The following is a 20,682-nucleotide window of genomic DNA, read 5'->3' as shown; positions in this document are numbered from 1 at the left end:
TCAAATGCAGCACTCAGATCTAAGAGGATGAGAACAGATAAATGGCCTCTGTCTGCATTTACCCGCAAGTCATTTACTACTTTAACGAGTGCAGTTTCTGTGCTGTGATTTGTTCTAAAACCTGACTGAAATTTATCAAGAATAGCATGTTTATTTAGGTGGTCATTTAACTGCATAATGACTGCCTTCTCAGAACTTTACTTAAGAAGGCAGGTTAGAGATGGGTCTAAAATTTTCAAGAGCTGAGGGTCAAGATTATGTTTCTTAAGTAGGGGTTTAACTACAGCAGTCTTAAGACAGTCTGGGAAGACCCCAGTATCTAGTGACGAATTTACTATGTCAAGAACATTATCAATTAGCACGCCTGATACTTCTTTGAAAAACCTTGTTGGTATGGGTCAAGGACGCAGGTGGAGGTTTTAATTGAGATATTATTTCTTTAAATCAGGTAAATCTATCCTAGTGAAAGAGTTTAATTTGTTTATAACAGGATGTTGGGGTTTAGGGGGATCCTTAGTGTTGGAGGGATATACTATGTTATTTCTAATATCATTAATTTTTTGATTGAAGAATACAGCGACAGCCTCACAGGTTTCACTGGAAGCACTTAGGAGGCATTCCTTTGAGCTACCTGGGTTTAGTAGGCGATCAATTGTTGAAAATAAGACTCTAGGATTACTAGCATTGTTATTTATAATCTTGGAGAAATAGCAGCGTCTCTCAAGACGGACAGTGTTATTGTATTCTGTTATTTTGACTTTTAATATTTCGTGGTGGATAGTAAGTTTACTCTTCCTCCATTGACGCTCAGCTCTACGGCATGTTCTCTTTAAATCAGACACTCTTTGGGTCTTCCATGGTATAACAATGCTAGAAGATTTTTTCACTGTCTTTTCAGGTGCAACTATGTCAACAGCAGCTCTCACTTTAGAATTAAATCTTTCCACCTTACTATTTACATTGTCCTCGCTATTATAGCTGGCACTATAAACGGACTGATTGCTTAAAATGTTTGTAAGTTTTAAAGCTGCTGCGAATCAAAGAAGCGTTTTTAACAATATGCTTCTCATGAGTGTTTTTATCATTATTTCTATATTAAAAAGTAGAAGAAAATGGTCTGATAGACCAATATCAATGATCTGTTTTATATCAACTTTCAGTCCTTTAGTAATCACTAAGTCTAATGTATGACCTGCTTTATGTGTAGGCTGATTTATGAGTTGTCTCAAATCAAAAGAATCCAGGAGGTTCATAAATTCTTTTACTTTTAGATCACACTGATTATCTATATGAAAATTAAAGTCGCCAACTATTAGGAGTGTGTCATAATTAGTAATTAAAATTGAAATCCAATAGAACACCTCTGGGACATTATGTTTTGGTCCATCCAATGCCACCAGGTTGCACCTCAGACTGTCCAGGAGCTCAGTGATGCCCTGGTCCAGATCTGGGAGGAGATCCCCCACAACACCATCTGTCATCTCATTAGAAGCATGCACCGATGTTGTCAGGCATGTATACAAGAACACAGGGGCCATACAAAGTGCTGCGTACAATTTTGAGTTGCTGCAATTAAATTTTGGCAAAATGGACTAGCCTGCCACATCATTTTTTCACTCTGATTTTTGGGGCATCTTTGAATTCAGGGCTCTGTAGGTTGATCATTTTCATTTCCATCAAGCGATGTGGCATCCTTTCGTTCCTAACACATTACCCAGTCTATATCAGTATAGATATCCAGAAGGATTTCTTTTTCCCATTGAGATCTGATGTGTTTTCAAAGTGTTCCTTTAATTTTTTTGAGCACTTTGTATATATATATATATATATATACAGTATATACACACAATAACAAAACACTCCCTTGCCCCTGTAACATATAACAAACAACAACAAATAACAATAATGAATGAACGATCGTGAAATTATGCAATGTTTTAACATTTAGTTTACTATTAAACTGTGCATTCTATCGTATAATTAACTATTTTTGTGCTAAAACAATATATATTTACATACAGATCGCATGGTCTGGAACAGATTAATTATATTTCCGTACAATCTTTTGGGGAAAGTACGTTCAGGTCGCGTCCAGAGTTTTGGAACGAATTACGGTCGTGACCAGAGGTACTACTGTATGTCTAACTGAGTCACACCGAGTCATGAATTACAATTGAAGAGAATAAGGAAGGGTCTCGACGGTTTGTGGAAAGCCTTGGGTCACCACTTGTATGAATGATAAACATCCCAAGATGCTGTTAGTCAGTGAATCTTCAAAAGGGTGGCCCCCTCTCACTGAACAACACTTGGCAATTGCTGGTCATGAAGACATGCAATTGTGAAAACTGGATTTAAGAACCACTGATCTAAAGAAAATGCATGTGTGCCTTCTAATGGGAGAGATGTTTAATCAAACCAAGTGTAGACAGCTGCATTGGTGCTAAAAAGTAAAACTGGGTGTTTAAAAAATGTAGAAATTGAAATTAAAAGACACAAAAGAAAAAACTGAGCTAGAATCATTTGTAAGTTACGTCACTACAGATAAAAAACATGCACAAGGCTAGAAAACTGGATGAATACCAGAGTGATAAAGGTCATGTTGTGTGACGGCATTACTAACCGTTATTACAAATACTTACAGAAGGGTCACTGGTCGGTGTAAAACTTCTATCTTTTATTTTGTTTTTTAGTGTACCATATAAAACAGCTGCTTTCAGGAGGCCGACATCTGCGAGAAGTGCTAGCTGATGCAGCACCTGGAGTACGGAGTTGCTGAACGTGACAAGGACACAGCAGGCTTGTGTCGTATTTTCCTCCAGTGCTCATTACGGCCTGATGTGTGGAGTACAAGTCCAAGTGGCTTAAGCTTAAGGTACGTAACTCACTAGTGAGGTCTAACCTGGACCACACTTGTACAGTTATGGTCTCCATCTCTTAAAAAGAAAGACAGACAGACAGCAGTCCCAAGGAAGGCAACCAGGCCTGTTTGCAGGACAACACATAATAAGCAATGAGGAAAAGAAGAAAGTTTAAGCCAATGCAAGGTAAGGTAAGATGTTATTTTAAAATGAGCTCATCTACAGGGTAGTTGGTTAGCTTGTTGTGTGTACATTTCCCACATGTGTTAAAAAGCTTTTATTCACACAAAGAACAATAGGTATAGTATGTGGGGTGGAATGGCCAAGAAGAGGCGTAAATAGCCACACTCTGCTGTCAAATTGTTCACTTCCTGTTAATGGATCAATATCTGACACCCCAAAAACAGGGGTCAGTGCTTAGCTGTATTTTATTTTCATTGTACATTTTAGATATACGGTATATAAATGAAAGACGTGTGTGTGTGTGTATGGAGTAGTGTGCTCTGCTCAGGCTCAACCACTAGATGGCGCCTGCATGGACCTCACTTCTCACTACTAAAGACGTGTGTGCAGCAAACGCCACCGCACGATGACGACAGCATACTAATGACACAGATGAAGAGACGCAACGTCACAATGAAGCAAACGCCGTGCCTGAACAACAAGCAAGTGAAACACCTCCGCAATGGAGAACAAGGCTTGAAGTTTTCACTAAAGACATCGTCCAACTGGAGGCATTTTCTTCAGACAAAAATGAATATGACTGATATGCCAGTGATACGGCTAAGATATGGTAGTGCCAGTGTCTTCTTGTGAAAGCCAGTGGGGTAGCAAGCACTGGTGGGTCCACATCCTCCACACTCTGTAAGTCTTAAAAGTTAGCTGATGCCGCTCCAAGTTCACAAATATAGTAAAACTGCTAGGGAGTCTTTGGGTTGTATTCTGTTCTGAAGACCACACACGGCTAGTGTTACCCCTAAGCCACATTACATGGAGTGTCCTACCACTGTTATGCTGATGATACACCTTTGAGATCTGGCAGCCCGGGTGCACTCAAACGCCTGTTCGACTGCATAAATGACATTAAGCATTGGATGGCTAGTCGTTTTTTAAAAAATGAATGAGAGCAAGACAGAAATTTCCATTTCTGGATCTCAAATCTTGTTAGCAACATAATCTACAATCTACAGTCACCTTCCAGTTATGTTAAACTCTATGCAAAAAATCTGGGCTTCTTATTTGATCCCAACTTTAAATTTGATTAACAAATGAATGCTGCTGTTAAGGCCTCTTTTTTATCATCCGAGAGTTTTAAGCAAAGTAAGGCACAGGTTTTCTTTTGTGGATTTTGTGACATTAATCCATGCTTTTATTTCTTCTTGTCTGGATTTTTGTAATGGGCTGTATTTTGGGGTTAGTCAGACTACTCTGTCTCGGTGTGCAAAATGCAACCGGATGTCTACCAAGAAAAACGAGGACTTTGTGCCATATTACTTCAATTTTAGCATCTTTAGGCTGGTTACCACTGACATTTATAGTCAATTTTAAAATTGTACTGTTTGTTTTTTTAACTTTTGAACAGGTTAGCTCCAGCTTACCCTACTGTCCTTGTAGAGCATGGAGGTTAGCCGATTAGCTGCTACTTTCGGTCCAAAAACAGTCGTCCGAGGCGTAAAGTTGACTGCGTTTTCTCCAAGGCTGGGCCAAAATTGCTGAATAGTCTTCCTCTTCATGTTCTTTCAGCCCCTACCATTGAACGCTTTCAATCCAGGCTAAGAATTCATGTGTACTCCAGCTTTTTAGGTGTTTTAGACATGCGTTTATGTGTATTTTTGTTATATAGTAGTTTCCAAATACACAACACGTGTTTTGCTCTTATCGGGGCCCATCAGGTGTACACACTTTTGCTTCCCTCCTTTTGGGGAATTTGAACCTCGGATGTCGGTACCTGAGGCAGAGCCTCAGTCGTTGCAACACGGCGGCTGGTTCGTTTAATTGACTGGTTGTTGATTGTGTGAATCACAATTGGATTATCTGGGTGGTCACCTACCAAGTAACGCCTGTGGTTATTCGGCCAGTGACCAAACATCCGCCATGCCCTTTCTGTTACGAGAAGCAGATCATAGACATGTTATATAGTACCTGCCAAATACAAAGAGTACATGACGTGTGTTTCGCCCTACCAACCACAAGTGTTACCTGGTAACATAACCACCCAAATAATCCGATTGTGATTCAGACCTCCATCCATCCATTATCCAACCCGCTATATCCTAACTACGGGGTCAGCTGGAGCCAATCCCAGCCAGCACAGGGCACAAGGCAGGAAACAAACCCAGGGCAGGGCGCCAGCCCACCACAGGGCACACACTAGGGAGAATCGCCAATGCACCTAACCTGCATGTCTACATATGTATTTTTGTATTACACATTTGTTTTAATTATTATTTGATTTTAATATTGTAAAGCAGTTTGGTTGGTTTTAAACTGCTATAGAAACAAGTAAACTACTTTCCCAGTTTCACAAAGATCATTTAATAGGAACTGGCGAGTTAAATGCAGTTAAATCTATCCTGAGAACCAGGATTGGAGAAACTGGTGTTTAGCCTTATGTTTACTTCAAGATAATTGATAGAAGAGTTATGTCAAGGGGCTCCACTGCCGATGCAGATTTAGTAGTCGCCCTTAGCGTGACACGTAGCGTGAAACAGTCACCAATGCTCAGCCCGACGTCACAATCGGGATAGCAGAAGTGTGATTCTTTGCGCACTTTCTGCTGTCAACAGAGTAGAATGTCAGTGCCAGATTTGCACGATCAACATGCCCCCTTAATCCCTCGACATGAACAGTGACAGTTGCCGCATTGTGAAGAGTGCTTATGGGGGTTAACGTCTTGGTTATGCATGCACTTGATTGTAATTATTTTACCTTCTTGTCACACCATCATAAAGCTTCAGGTGACCAAATTCACTGGCATGTCACAGCAGTCCGGGTGTACACTGCAGTATCATGCATCAGTTTCATTTTTCATGTCAACATCAGATGACAAATTCACGTCGTCATCACCATCGCACAATCTGAGCAATGATTCAGTTTCAGTTCACAGCTTTTCATTTGCCGTTTTATGCTGGTGCCTCCACCTCACTTATGAATATTGATGGATTACCTTAGCGTTACCATGAAGTAGCAGAAAGCATGAGATGATTTCATCCAGTAGATGGCAGCACAATACTGTATCGACAGTTATTCAGCCTCAATTCTGTCAAGTGTATCTTCATTACACGTCACCACGTGCCTGGCTCCAGTTTAACCGTTATTATACAGAATTCCGAGCCCAAGACCTGCTCGTGGTTAATGCCAAAATAAATATTTGTAATTATTCTCTCCCCCCCCAAACAATGGGAGCATGCTGCATCCCACGGAGCTGCCCAGTTTTGGGCATGCAGAAAAACCGACGAGCAGAAATGGAATGCATTGCTAACATTTTATGTCATTAACATCACAAGAAAAACTTGCATATTATGTTTGTTAAAAATTGTTATGAATAAAATACAAAGTTTATATTTTTCAGCCTCCACAGCTTAACCTTGTTGGTTAGCACTAGCAGAAGGAAGGGTTAGGTCCTTAAAATTGCAACACCATTTTCTGATGAAGCATAGAACTCCTATTCAAAAAAAATCACTTGATTTTTGTTCTCAGAATACACGAGAAAAACTGGATTAAAAAAAAAACAAAAAACTAAAACACTTAAAATGACAAGTTTTCAGAACGTCATCAGCTGCTCAGTTTATTGTAGCTCATCGGTTCACAGAAACCGACATGTCAAACTCCGGAAAAGTCACGTCTTTTGTTCCAAAGAGGTCACTTTGTTTGCACGTCCTCAACTTGATATGGTAGCCAAATGGAAACCTAACATGGCGGATGACCTTGTCTAATATCCACCTGATCACATTCTGTTTTGCACTTCAGCCTGAATGAACGGTAGTTTCTGCCGATGCTCAGATATGAACACACATTGGATAAGACAAAGACTGGAGATCTTAAGGAAGACTGAAAGTTCAGCAGAGTAATACATTAAGACATCATGTCACCTTAGATGTGTTTATTCTTGGCAACGGTGTGATGGTGTCCTCTTTTTGAATCACTTTAAGATTCATCCATCCATCCATCCATTTTCTAACCTGCTGAATCCGAACATAGGGTCACGGGGGTCCGCTGGAGCCAATCCCAGCCAACACAGGGCACAAGGCAGGAACCAATCCAGGGCAGGGTGCCAACCCACCGCAGGACACACACAAACACACCAAGCACACACTAGGGCCAATTTAGAAACACCAATCCACCTAACCTGGATGTCTTTGGACTGTGGGAGGAAACCCGAGTACCCGGAGGAAACCCACGCAGACACGGGGAGAACATGCAAACTCCACGCAGGGAGGACCCGGGAAGCAAACCCGGGTCTCCTAACTGCGAGGCAGCAGCGCTACCACTGCACCACCGTGCTGCCTCACTTTAAGAAAATGTAATAAATTAAATAAAATAAAAGTACAGAGGTATGTATAAAATCCATTTTATTTTCCAGCATAGGGATGTCAATTGCACGAAAGGACACACAGTTATGACAGGTGACTAAAGTCCCTTGCCAGCTTTTTCAATACTAGTACATAATGAGCGCTTCGTGTATCAAATAATGCTCATTATGTACTTGTTAATCTCTTCAATAAAATTAGCCACACTGGCATATACTGTCACAAAAATACACACCTCTGAAGTGTGCATCTTTCAAAGCTCCAGAAAATGAAAAGAGAAAAAAAAGTTCACTCATAGAGGTCCCTGTATGCTGAACATCGGAGCATTTTATCCTGCGTCTTATACTAAACAAAAAGGTTTGTGGTCCGCTGAAGAGCTTTAGAAAAAGGGCAAATGTAAAAATATTCTACAATTTCAAATACTGCCCTTCAACAGAGTAGGAAAATGCTTTGTAAATACTGTAGCAGGGAAGAGACAGGGTTCTGCTTTTCAAATAATGGTCTGCTCTGTGTGCCGATACGTGACTGCGTTGGCCAGTGTAGATTACTGGCACGTCACCTGCTGCTAAATAAACCTTGTCGCTTGTACTCTGAAAGTAGCTTAATATCCGTGTTTTATTCTTAAAGCCTTGCTCCAAAGATCCCTAGTGTGGGCTGCACGATGAAAATGAAGCATCGTCTACGAATATGCTTAAGAATGAACAAAATCAACCTGACCTGCACAGAACATCAATAGGGATCACCATCAATAAAATATTAGAAGCTAAACAATCTGTAAGATATACTACTCATCTGTCAATCCTAACCCTAACCCTAAACCTAACCCTAACAGGCCCATTTTGGTAACACCAGGTGCAAGACAGGAATTGGTCCTGGATGGGATGCCAAGCATATCAGGAGAATTTAGCAACGCTCTTTGGAAATGTGCGAGGAAACTGGCAGTCATTGGCAGGGGGCTGAACCTGAAACCGAATGTATAACAGACAAGAGTGCCATCTACTGTAGTTTCGTTCATTGGTTTACAAAAAATGCTAGGCAGTACATTTTTTCGGCTAGTCTGAATTAAACACGTACAGCAAACATTTAAAATGCCGTGGCCAGAATGGATGCTGCCACCAGTAACGGGGTTATAAAAATTTAGAATCCTCTTACTTCAAGCTCATAAAACTTTTTAAATGTTAATACTGACAATTTAATGGAATAAGAATACCAAAATAGGGGAGTTTTTATTTACGACTGGGCTAAAATTGCCACCAGGACACATCATCATGGAGCAAAGTAAAACATATGAATTGCAATGGCTGCTTGACTTCTTTTGGGCTCTGTCAACATCAGCCACCTTCCCTTCCTCATCAGCGGGAGTCTATACAGTAGAGGACGTGTACAGTATATTAAATTGTTCAGGCAATCAAACATTGAAAATTAGCAGTGCTCAGGAACAGTGTTGTACTTGCAACCCCTGACCAGAAGTCCAGACAGGCCTGCAGCAAGGAGTCCCTGCCTCCATTAGGATCAGTTTGTAAGCAGAGTGTCACATGCCTGAATCTCAGGAGCGCAACTTAAAAGTCACAAAGTAGGCCAGAGGTTAAGGTTTTTGTGGCACAGAACACACAGTCAAATAAATGTTCAAGAGCCACACTTTCAGATGACATGACAAGCCTGTCGATCCCTTTCAGTGTTGACCATCCGAGCCACAAGTGCAGGTCTGTAGACCTTCAGCAAATCTGGTCACACACTAGCAGGAAGGTCATTTTGAAATTCAGCCGGACGACTTCTGCAGTTTAGACTGATGGCCCAGGGATCTTGTCCATGATTGTGTCATCATACTGGGGTGGTGGTGTCAGAGGCTCAATGCTGACCAGCTTGTTTTGGTTGTGCGTTTCAACGTTGAGCCTTATGTCTTTCAGGTGCAGTTTCTCTGACATTATGCGACGGATTTTAAGCGGCCTCAGCCTCCTGCTTGGACGCTGGTTTTGAGGGCCAGATTGTTGTTGGGGTGGAAGCTGCTGCTGGGTGGTCTGGGTGACGACTGGTGCATCTGTAGCTGATGCAGCTGGCATAGCTGTCAATACTGCGTCTGCATCGACCAGAGATTCATAGGAGGGCAGTGAGGCAGCTGGAAGGTTGCTTTGTCTCACAGGGTATTCTGCACTCCCAACCACCTCCTCGTAACTGGGTACGTCATACACTGCTCTTGGAAGTTCTTCCCTGCATGCAAAAAACACAAGAAGGAAGAATGAATGCAAATTTAAAACAATCAGATTGGACATAATTACATTTTAAAAACCACAAAACCAGAAATCCACCCCCAACCAACATAATGAAACATCTCACAGCAGGAAGGCGCAGCTTCAAATTGTGTAATAAAATGAACTCACACTCGTCCAGCTGTCTGAGGGGCTCTGTTATCATCGTAGTGACTGTTTGGTGGGGTGGCCTCTCGTCGTCGCTGAGTCCTTTTATTTCTTACTGTCAAACAGATAGCAAGCAGCAACATGACTACACCAGCACCAAGTAGTACAAAGGCAATTGAGGTGGTCTTCCCTTTGGTAACGTCTGTTCCTGAATCAGGTTTACTGCTGTTGCCCATTGTAATACTGTTACCAGGTGCCATTGTCCACACGATCATCACAATGCCCAGTGCGATAAGGCCGATGCCCAAAGCAGAAAGTGCATACTGTGAGCCACTCGAGTTGCTGCTCTGAGCCATTCTTGACAGTTGATGTCAGGCCAGGAGGCCCAAGCAGATGAGGTAGTCTTCGGTAGCTGGAATATTCCAAACCTGCAATGGGGGGGAAAAAAAGTTACTGGGTGTCCTCCTGTCGTAACATAAACGTGTACAAAAGTGTTCACAAAGTATTACATCCCAAATTATTCCAAAGTAGTTTTAACAAAACGACATTGTGCATGTACAGTTAAATGTTACAACTGCTTTTAGTCACCTAAGGCCACAATGCAACCACAATGTTTCAGGAGAGAGTTTGGATCATCAGGAGTCTTTTTGGTTTTCTCTTTTGCTTTGATTGACTACCAACAAAGGCAGCACAGAATTGCCCCTCACGTTTGAGGATGGAATACATAAAACATTTGTGTTGTCATTGATCTAAAATAAGCTTCATCTCTCAGTAATGGTGTGTGAGTGATGGCAGGATTTTCTCCTTCCTTTACTATACAGGTAAAGCATGTATGTCCCGATAAGCAGGACTCAGTTAGTCAGTGTACCAATCACAAGCACTGTGGGCCGAGTGCCCAACATGCTAGATCTTCTGAAGAGGACTCCCATTACTATTAGGACTAACATCTCTGCTTTGATTATCATTGTTGGTTTTCATTTGGACTCTGAACCCTTCTGCTGCTATGCACCTAAAATCTGGAATAGCCTGCCAATAGGAATTCGCCAGGCTGATACAGTAGAGCACTTTAAAAAACTGCTGACAACACATTACTTTAACATGGCCTTTTTATAACTTCATTTTAATCTTAATTTAACTTAATCCTGATACTCTATATGTTCAATTTCCTCAAAATAACTATTCATGGTGGCTCTAAAATTGGTACTGACCCCTACTCTCTTTTCTGTTTCTTTTTCCGGTTTCTTTGTGGTGGTGGCGCCTACTCAAAGCTTCATGATGCTCCAACAATGATGGACGGATTAAAAGGCAGAAGTCTACGTGACCATCATCATCCTCAAGCCTTTCCGTGAGAATCCTAAATCCAAAGAGGACTGTTTTATTTATGTTAGGTAGAATGACCAGAGGGGACTGGGCGGTCTCATGGTCTGGAATCCCTACAGATTTTATTTTTTCTTCAGCTGTCTGGAGTTTTTTTGTTTTTTCTGTCCCCCTGGCCATTGAACCTTACTCTTATTCGATGTTAATTAATGTTGATTTACTTTGTTTTATAATTGTGTCTTTCATTTTTCTATTCTTTAATATGTAAAGCACTTTGAGCTACTGTTTGTATGAAAATGTACTATATAAATAAATGTTGTTGTTGTCCTCTTCATCTACAAAGGCCAATAGCACCATGCCCAGGATAGGGCGACAGTCAGAAAAAAAAAACCTCAGGATTTTATTAAAATGTTTTTTCTGGATCTATATTGTCTGTACCTTTGCCTGCAATGTCTAAGCGTACTATGCTGGTGTCTCTCTTGACCGGACGTCCATAAAGCATCTGGTGTTAAACGTTGATTATAGCACAATAGTCCAAAAGCAGGTCACCGAAATATATTAAGAAAGTTGCTGTACAAAACAGTGATCAACTAACAATGGGAAAATAGTTTTACTGAAATTATTAGTCATACAAAATTAAAAGATTGCTCCATCAATAATCTCCATGAAAACGAGTTGTGACTCATTCTTTAGGAACGTTTTTGCTGCACCTCCTTGGAATGAACACAAGAGGGCAGACAACATCCAAACATGCACCCAAGTGAAGTCCTTGAGTGATTATTGATGCACTAGGTGGTGTTGTACTGCCCATGCATGTTGAATGGTTTCCTATCGCAGGCCTTTTTCTTAAACTGCAACAAGGCCGGCACAAGTGCATTGGCTTAAATGAGCCAGGAGTGGAGCTTAAAAGGGTGTACATCATATTTTATGGAATAAATTAAAAAGGACAAACACACATATATTCTAGTTAAACACTAAACAAAAAAGGGATCCAAAAATCGGCCAAAGAATTATTTTATCTATCTTTAAATACAAAGTCACTATATAAATATTTTTATCAGTGCCACACACCAGAGATTGCTTCAAGTAGTGTTTTCACACTAAGATGACTCAACAGTAACATTTCATTTATAATGGATGTGCACTCTGTGATAGACTGGTGCACTGTCCAGTAATGGTGCCCACCTTATGCTATGACCTTTTACAGATAAGCAGATTGGACAAACTGGATGGATAGCATCAACATTCTAGTACAGAGCATTTAAATAAATTTCAATAAAATAAAGTCCACAGAAGTTCAATGAGGAAACACTCAATGAGTAACTACTGCACCAGGTACAAAGTTCTTAACAGAAACTCACAATGGCCAGCTCTGCACAAGGAAACTGACGAGCTGTCAAACGAGACTTCATGTATGAAATCCTGCACGTTTCCATTCCACAGGACAAAAGTACACAAGTTAACAGCCAGGCAATAAACTACAAACTAGATTATTGAAATAATTCTGCCAAAAACACAAAACACCACATTTCTCAGCTAATATATCATTCATAAAGAAGGAAAGTTATATTTGTACGTTGAAATCATACTGCCACTCTCTTCCTCGCTTAACTGACTGGAATGTGGTTGGCATTTGACAGTTAATTTCAGGGGTAAATAAAAGTAATTTCCTCAAAGATCACATATCAGCTTGCCTTACTGTGACACTTCACCCTGATTCAAGAAAATAATGACGCACATGACTGAACAGGACTTGGGTACTCTTCCTGCCGTATTTTATTGACTCATACGTTTGGCTTGTGATTTTAAAATTGCATAAAAGGTGTTTGTACCAATGATGAGACACTTATTGTAAATTTGTCATGCCCTCTGTCCATAATATGCAGCTCATTAATAAGGCCGGTCTTATTGAAGATTTAGTTTAGCATTATTTAAAACTGATCACGGCTAACAGTACTCACATATATAGACATTTGTAGGTTCAACAAATCTGGAGGTAATTTTGTAGAGATGTCAAAAAAAAAACAAAGACTAGAATTTTTTACATTGTGTTTTAAGGCTGCATGCCAGTGCCTAGATCATTCATCACTTTAAAAATACTACCCCTTTACACAATTCAGGTGTAGCCAAAAAATAAAAGTGCATCATCATTAGCCACGACTTCAACTTAACTTTGATCACAAAACAAACATTAGCCCCAATAAAGCCTGTTTGATTGTACACTTGCAAAAACACTGGAATACTTTGTGAGCAGCTTTAAGTAACTGCTTATGAAAAGAAATGATGACAACAATACAAGTCACTAAAATGTCTTTTTTGCTTATTTGCTCTCCAGTCGTGGAAAATATAATTTCTGGTATATTCTCAGGAGTACGTGGCTTGAGAGACTGATGATGCTTTGTAAAAATCAAATCTCTTCTGCAGTGGAATAGTAGCTGCCATCCAGTGCACAACCCCAGGCAAGGGCTTCTGTTACAAAAACCATGCAAGATGCTAAATTTCAGTTCTAGGACACACCTTACAATGAAGGTCATCCCCTTTTGCAGAATTCATGTTTTTAGATTGGGAAACGGATTACACAGCTATTCCTACATTAAGTAATACTACTTTTAATCTTACTTTGAATTAGAAGACAGACACACAACTAAATACAGTCTTTTCAACTCTCTCTCTCTAGTATATATAAAGTTGACTCAGTCATTTAGTCACTTGTCAACACTTTCCCATTCCACTAAAAAATGCTGTAGGTATCCTCTAAGGAAGGACATTTCGATGCGTCAAGTCGGTATTTCGGAACACACACACACACACACGACTTCTTCTTCCATGTGAGGTCGATGTACCTTACTAACCTTCTCTAAACAGCTCAGTCTTGCACCTTCTCCACAGTCAGACCCTTTTTACTTTATCTTTCCTCCTCCACTTTGGCCTTTCTCACTTTCGTTTCCCCTGTACTTCCATCCCCATCACTCTCTTGCTCAAATAATCATTGCCTTTCCTCATCACATGTCCTTCAACCTACTTTCCTGTACTTTTAGATATCTCTCCTACATTTGTTGTGCCTCCGATTGCCTCATTTCTTATTCTGTCCTTTTCTGTAACTCCACATATACATCTGAACCTTTACACTTCTGCCATATCCAACTCCTTCTCCGGCTCTCCCTTTACAGCCCATTTAGTCGCTCCATACATCATTGCTGGACTTGCCACCGCATTAAAAACCCATACCTTTAACTTGCGCCTTAATTGTTTGATCACACAATTCTCCTTCTCCAACTTCTTTATAATATATTTAAATAAAAATCTCAGTATCTCCCGATACAGCAGAAAACTAAATGCCTCAACATTTTAAAAATGCCTTGACACAAATGATTGTACAAAAAAGAAAATGAGCCAACACATGTTCTTGTTTGTTGATATTTCCGGTTAATAACTCTGTAGCAAGTGGGTCATTTTAATGCACCATGTCCCTGACAATTTCAGTTGCACAAAGAAATGGGACAGTTCATATAAATGAAGGCTGTCTGCAGAAGAGAAAACTGAAAAGAGAAAAGTCTGGCAAAGCTAAAACACAACACATTCAGCAGGTGATTCAGCACCTCGTCAGGTGATATGGCTGCAAGTGTAGTATATTTCACACAACTGATCCAATAAGAAAGGTGTGTGTGTGTGTATATATATATATATATATATATATATATATATATATACACACACACACACACACACACACATTTACATACACACATATTTACATACACACACCTTTCTTATTGGATCAGTTGTGTGAAATATACTACACTCGCAGCCACATCATATATAAATAAATCTTAGGTCGAGATGTGACCATCTCGGAGAGACACTGACGTCACGCGAGACTAGACATTACAACTTTAGAAAGCAAGACCTGTGAGAGACTTTTGCATGTCATACCCTACTTACAGGCAATTAAAAAAAATTCACGGACATCTAACCTCGTAGTTATTGGAATTCTTTTGGCAGACATGCTTCATATGCTTCAAGCTCTTAAAAATGTTATACGTTTTAGATGGCACGTAAACGACTAAGTGAAGAAGAAAGAGCAGCGTGTTGAAAAGAGACACAAACCATGTTGGGATGACAATTTTGTTTCCCTGGCTTCTCAACCTTTATGGCCTTGGAATCCAGTTTTAACTTTTTAGATTCTTTTACAACCCAAAGACAGGGCCCCATTTCCCCCTTCCTGAATCAAACACAATTACAACAGCAAGGGGCACAGGGTCACCTTGGTGAAACAATCCATTCCTCAGTGCACAGCCTGGTGTTTTTCAAAAAGCCAACACTGTTGTCCACCTGTATATCATCATTAATTTCACAATACCAATCAACGATCAGTGATACGTGCTTTATGAAGTTAAGGAACAAGAGGAAATTTAAAACAAGGAAAAAAAAAACTCCATATTAACCAATGGATCCAAGCCATGACTAAACATTATGAAGTAATGTTTTGTCTATAGCTGATGCAGAGGCTGTTTTTCAGAATGTGATAAGAAGAAAACGGGACTGTGCTTTTGTGTGAGTGGAAGGAATTAGTAACTTTTTTTTCTGGTTCGTAGACATTTACTTAAATCCATTGTATAACTGAGGCAATACTGTCTTTATGCTTTGATACTGATTCTGGTTTTAGCTTTAAATAAATTAACTTTAAATCACCTCTGCACCATTACCAAATACCACTTTAATATACAGAGTTCTGCTGAAAGATCTTTCACACTGACACCACCAAGGCCTGTATGCAGCATGTGCAAATGTAAGCAGCTCGAACGACTTAATAATATTAGCTCCTACTATAAAGAAAATACAAATATTGTATACAGAAAATGATCAGTTAGTTACATAGATTAATCAATGGCACAATAACTAAGGCCCATTGTCTTAGGCAGTCTCCTGAGCAAAGCCAGTCAACACAGCTAGTGCCACATAAAACCAATTTACAATATAAGCATTCCTTTGTTCTCTTAGTTAACAGGTAAAAGTACAAGTGTTCTCACTTTAACTTTTTACACACTGTTAAAGTCAAATTAAAATGTGGCCACATGATTGATAGACAGACAGACAGGCAGGCAGACAGAGTTTATGGTCATTGTCACGTTTACAAAGGAACAACAAAATGGCCCCATCGATTCAAGTGGAATAAATTGTGTGTTTTAAGTAAATGTAAAAATAAAATTAATGTATACAGGCATGGGCAAAAGTAGATTTACAACTGTGAGTATGCAAAACAGAGTTTATTCATGTATTAATAGTTATTTATTATTGTATTACTTATTTGTATTTGTCTTCTTATTACTATTAAAGTGTGCCTGAGTGTAGCAAGTAGACGACAAGAATGTGTAAAAATTGAATGCCATCAATCTGAGCACAGATTGTACCTAAGTGCACTGTGCCACTGAGAAATTCTTTTGAGTTAATAAGGTTAAAGCAGCTATTGAGTTAATAAAGCTATTGTAATAATCATAACCTGTGTGTCGTTTTCCATACAAACTACTATAAACCTACTTCTGCCCACCCTTGTATGTATATATACACATACATACATACATACATACATGTATATGCTGTACACACACACACACACACCCACACTGTATATATAAAAAAAACAATCTGTGTGGTAAACGTGTAGTGAAGCAAAAGTGAAATTCTTAATGCTACACATTAAAACAAATATAAGGAAAAAAATCTTACAGCTTAGGTACTTCCTTTGTTCAAAAAAACATTTTCAGAAAAAACACATATGCCTGTTCATTTTCACCATTTCAGGTATTTGATGAATGAAAACATTTTTCATCTTATTAACAAAAAGCTTACTTGGAGTATGTGTGAGCTTACTCCATAAATGCACAAATTCTTCCAAGACTTATTTCTAAAATAAATTAAGTGGTTCCTTCCCCACTTTGATCGTAATCTCTTTACGACGAGTGCTAGTCTTAGCAGCAATGCTAATTGGACACTTACCAAAGCAGTTTCTATAGTTGATGCTTTTACTACCCTTAATGCCCCACCATGAACAAAGTTATAAAGTGTATTCAATCCCATTACTCCCACTTTAACCAGAGTTAACAACTGCCTCCAAAAATACTCAAACATTATACCGTGTTGCTCATTTTGATTTCTAATCAATGTGTAAATGAGACCCCCAAATGAAAGTGGAGAAATCTGAAAATTGATTTGGTATCATTTTGGAGCCACAGTGCATCAGGACTAATATTTGACCAAAATCCAATATGATTTTTGACCTTGACGTCCATATGAAAATAAAATGAATGCTCCTAAATGTATCTGCTGATACTTCTTTCATCCACAGCTGGCATTAAGTACCTGCATTGGAAAGAAAATCTCTGTATTTGAATAAATTATATTTTATTTTATATACTAAATATATTCCTGAACAAAACTGAATTCTCATATGAAAAGAAAAATATTTACATATGTTAGTTATACCATAAAACTAACATTGAACGTCAAAGTATACAATCACAGTATAATATACACATTGAGCTTTTACACAAATCAGAGTTAAAGGGCTACTAGACTGTCTTACTCAGTACTGCTAATGGTAGAAAATGGAATTCCCAATTTATATCATCTATCCCATTTATCTGCCATTTTTGCTCTTAGTTACTTTATGAAATACCTAACCTATATTCATCCCTTATTGTTGCTATCAATAAGAAATCCTGCATTCTTAAAACTTAACTGAGGTAAGAACTACTAGATGGTTTCCCCAATTGTCATTTGTACTACACAAGATGTGTCATTAACCTTTATCTCTGAAATTTCAAGTTTATACTGCAGTTAGCCAACAGTGGCTCCACAAGAGCTGGCATGCAGTGCAAGACCCGCAAAAGCTTCCAACATCAAATTATATTCTCTGACCAGTGGTGTGGTATGTACACCCCACAGCCACAGGTTCCATGGTTGACTGCTTGGCAACCTGGTAATTGGGGTTCAGAGGCAGGGTTATGGTCTGGTCTCAGTAATCAACAATCACTTGATACTTTAGCTGTGAGGAGGTCCCTTCTTGGTCTTTTAGCTTCATTCACATTTTTTACCACCAGTGAACTAGCTTGTCATAGACAAACGCCCTATATGCCAACAGATTTAAAAAAAAAAAAAAACAAACTTATAATCACAGGGTTTAGTAAAAGTGTTTTTAAAAAACTGCACATATTGACAATTGCACTTTATTTTTCCAGATTTATTTGTAAACTAATTTGATTTAATAAACTGTTCCTTTTCAATTTAACTTTTTTGGCCTTTTTCATCCAGACCGTGGAGTTTGTTGGCCATTTCAATTTTTCAAATGAACTCTCAGGGCTGTAATGGGAGTTTTATGATAACTAGTTGTACAAGGGTTGTGCTAAAATAAGCAGCATACTGGAGTCACCTAAAATGCCTGATAAAAATAATACAATGTGTGGTATTGTAACTTGCAGCTCCACTATTGCCTAAATCCAACTGAGATGACCTCCCTCAGTCACATGTTTAAAGTTCCATGTGGGCTGGGATGGCTGATAAGAACATACTATATGTTGACAAAGTGCTGTAATTGAACTTACCAGGAAGGAGGAAATCCCCTGCGGCTGACTTTTTATATACGACTTCAAAATGGATTGGGAGATGCTATCATGGGTGCTGTCAGTATCAGATAATGGGTAAAGCACATTATAAAGCTGCAACACAACCACTGCTGTGGTTGCCCGAAATCTGCTTCTATTGAGAGCAATGGTGTGGAGGAGCTGGAAAAAAGTACTGCTGCAAACTCCTACAACTGTGATAAAAATACATTGATTAGGATGGGGATTTTGTAGACAGGTAAACAAAGGTATGCAGATTGCACTGACAAGTAGTAATTTCCTCTTCATATTTTCATTGAATCATAAAATTAATATGCTCATTACTTTCAGTATGACCCTCATACCTTCACTAGCAACACAGGCATGAGTAATGACTAGTAATCAGTCCCCTATTTCTGCAATTGGTGTGAAAATTACCAGCCTGTCAAGATTTTTAGTCATTAGCTTTATGAAAATGCACTTCAGGTTTCCCTCACTTCATGTGATGCAGTCTTCCCAATATTTAGCGAAGAAGTCTAAAAATAAACATGCCGAAAACTTAGTCTGCAGGGAAACCTGTAAATTGAAAAATTATGACAATATTCTCAGGGGTACGTATCCTGCTTCATGCTGTGCTTTTCGTAATTTTTTTAATTGGTGAAATTCTTGCCCATACAGATGTATCTTTGGTAAGCCAATAACTGCATACAACATTGGCACTCGACCAGATCACTCTGGCATTTGTCTTAAGACGCACACTTCAACTGGTAAGAACAGTTAACAAAAAGCAAATCTGACACAAGAAGATGAAAAATTAAAACCACTGTGTGTGACAAGCACAGATTTATTTCACAAGCTATAAAAATGTACAATAGTACTGCTAAAAGTAATTTTATGATTAATTATTATACTGCTGATAATGCAAAATAGTGCACTTTAAATAATCAAATATGAGCACAAACCTAACGTTGACCTTGTCATTTTCTAAAGAGTTCCTGTCTGTATTATTATAGATTTGTGTTATATTTATATTGTAAAATCATTAAATGCTATGTTTCTTGTCATTGTACTTTCTTTTTAAAGGCACTTTGTAAAAAGACAAAACAAATTATATTACAAGAGAAATGGCCACTTGGCTTGAATAGACTCTCCTTTTACTGCCGAATCTTTCCTCCTGGCTGTGCGAGGTATTAACTATAAATTCTGCTTCAATCTTGGGCTTTTTTTTCCTTCTCATAAACAAGCTTCAAAATATTTTTATCATCTACATTATTAAAGTACTGTTATTGATGAAAATATCACATTTTACAGGTCTCAAAGAATTTGCAGTTGAGGTTTCTGGTCAGAGATGTCTTTCAATCAAATGTATAATTCAGTATACGACATTCATTGTGTAGAGAAGCGATACAGGTGTTACATTAACTCCATTTCCGTCCTTACACAGCCATCTATTTAATACATTTAAAGAAAACATTACCTTTTGCAATCAGACATTTTGCACAATGTCTCCAAAGACTTCTCCAGCACTGACCGTGGTGAGCTTGAAAGGTTGCCAGGAAACAGAAGATAATTTGCAGCATTTATGCTGGTGTGTTTCTCAAAAGCATTATCATCTAAAGGCTCTTTCCTGCTTTTACTTTCAGGCCAATTTTTATGATAGGAGCTAGAAGCCATTACATTTTAATTGGCTCTCATTTCCACACTTATTTCAGGAGACAGACACTTGCTTGTTTTCGTTTTATTCAACAAGTGAGTGTGAAACACTTTATGACCATCTGAAGTCCACATCAAATAGTAAGAATTACCCATTTTGACTAACTGTGCCTATAATGATAAAGCAGGGAGTTTATTTCACGATAGAAGATACTCAGGAGTCAAGCAGGAACACCTTCCTAGTTACAAATCCTTTAGTGACAGGTTGCTTACAACCAAACATACAGAGAGAGGCAAGTGATGAAATAGATACAGTATTAGGGGTTAAAAAGTGCTGTTGAATTAAAAGCCTTTAAATCACAAGCCCACACAA

The 20,682-nt window shown here is 38.9% G+C and overlaps 1 protein-coding gene across 2 annotated transcripts in view; it reads right to left on the bottom strand.

The window, feature by feature from the left end:
- Positions 1-7,414: 7,414 nt before the first annotated feature.
- The window catches only part of LOC120530890 (transmembrane protein 51-like), a 53,115-nt gene continuing 39,847 nt past the window's right edge, over positions 7,415-20,682 (bottom strand). For both annotated transcript variants that reach the window (XM_039755654.1, XM_039755655.1), the window contains exons 2-3: positions 9,766-10,169; positions 7,415-9,595 (exon numbers count right to left, since the gene is read on the bottom strand). In XM_039755654.1, the coding sequence (XP_039611588.1) occupies positions 9,169-9,595; positions 9,766-10,097 (759 nt within the window). In that variant the 5' untranslated portion in view covers positions 10,098-10,169 and the 3' untranslated portion in view covers positions 7,415-9,168. The remainder of the gene's footprint in view (positions 9,596-9,765; positions 10,170-20,682) is intronic.

The sequence above is a fragment of the Polypterus senegalus genome, chromosome 6, assembly GCF_016835505.1.
Source record: "Polypterus senegalus isolate Bchr_013 chromosome 6, ASM1683550v1, whole genome shotgun sequence".
Taxonomy (NCBI): Eukaryota; Metazoa; Chordata; class Cladistia; order Polypteriformes; family Polypteridae; genus Polypterus; species Polypterus senegalus.
Note: the sequence above shows the minus strand (reverse complement) of the source record. Positions and strands in the feature narration are given on the sequence as shown.